At 44.1% G+C, this 1,421-nt stretch overlaps 1 protein-coding gene across 1 annotated transcript; it reads left to right on the top strand.

Moving 5' to 3' along the window:
* Positions 1 to 379: 379 nt before the first annotated feature.
* On the top strand, positions 380 to 988 carry GNI_197270 (hypothetical protein; the record flags this gene model as incomplete). The annotated part of the gene is made up of 1 exon (XM_011135418.1): positions 380 to 988. The coding sequence occupies one exon, from the start codon at positions 380 to 382 to the stop codon at positions 986 to 988; it is 609 nt and encodes a 202-aa protein (XP_011133720.1).
* Between the last annotated feature and the right edge of the window lie 433 nt (positions 989 to 1,421).

The following is a 1,421-nucleotide window of genomic DNA, read 5'->3' as shown; positions in this document are numbered from 1 at the left end:
AATTAGCTTTCCAGATGACCCAAAACTGAAAGAGGATTGGATCCAACATCTCACCGCAGAGATGTCGAGTACCTTGCACCCGTCTCTGAATTTCAAGAGACTTATGACGGAATTACAGCGCCCGCAGTTGAAGTTAGCTCGGCCTGAATCCCTCAGTTTAGAAGGGGGAAACTAATCCGCTATGAAATCAACTGAGATGTTTCAGTCCAAACTGTAACTTTGTACAATAGCTTGTAGCTTCATCATGTTCGTTCGAATTTCATGCGCAACACCCTACCGCAAGTAACAAGAAGACGTTAGGTGGCAGTGCGAGAGACACCCTGTATCCCCCTTTCCCCCCCCCATTCGTGCGAACAGTCTGAAAGGTATAAATTTTGCAATGAATCATCCAGAGAGCGTCACGATTATAGACGGGACGGCTTGCTTAGGCAAGACGTCCGTGCTTAAGAGAATAAGTCTTCAATACCCGAATGTGGTAATTGGAGATTTTGCAGAAGATGTCCGACTGTACCCAGTCTTCAAAGACAAGAATACCGATGGTGCCATCGACATCGCGTATACTATTTTCCAATTGTCCAAACTACAAGCAAGATCAATTCACGATAGAGGGCCCTTAAGTGCACTCACCTACTCATTAATCTTTTCAATCATCGAAGGAAGAAGGTCCCTACAACAAACAGAAGACCTTATCGCCCGGTTCCCCAGGGAAATGTGGGAGATACCGAAACGAATGCAGACGATAATTGTGTTAGAAGACGATCCACAAGCATGTCTGGAGCGAATGCGCCTTAGAAACAACGGTCTTGATGTCATGACCATAGAATACGTAAAGATACAGAACGAAGTATTCAAATTGATTGCAAGTCGTATAGGTGCAAAAAAATTGACACGTAAAAAAGAAGAACCAATGGAAGCCTGGATTCATAGACTCCAAAAAGAGATCATGTTGTTACACACAACTCGCACACAAGCAAAAACTTTTTTTTAAAAAAAAAGGAGGAAAAGGAGAGAACAGAGAGAGGAGATATAACAGTGTTGATCATGGAAAAAATTCCCGTTGCCCTCGCGGTGTCCACGTTTGGTTTGCTCGTGCCAGTGGTGATGACCTACCGCCGAACTCTGATGGCTAAACTGTTCAAGGCAACCTATTTCGCACTAGTAACTACGTTGTTTGCTTACTCCCTAGGAGCATCATTATTCCCTCACCTTGCATCTACATTTTTCGAAATCTACAATGTCGTCAAGATCATAAATAACCAGCTGTCGTCTCTTCCAGCTCTTCTACTTACGGAAGCCCATCGACCATCCTATCATGAGGTCATCAAGATCTCTCTTATCTTCCCTTGTTTCTTTCTTCCCTTGGTGTGTTGCTACTCGCTCTACCATAAGCGACAGACCAAATTGGTGGACGACCTGGGTAA

The sequence above is a fragment of the Gregarina niphandrodes genome (genome assembly GCF_000223845.1).
Source record: "Gregarina niphandrodes unplaced genomic scaffold scaffold00098, whole genome shotgun sequence".
NCBI classification, from domain to species: Eukaryota; Apicomplexa; class Conoidasida; order Eugregarinorida; family Gregarinidae; genus Gregarina; species Gregarina niphandrodes.
This window is presented reverse-complemented; position numbering and strand designations above follow the sequence as displayed.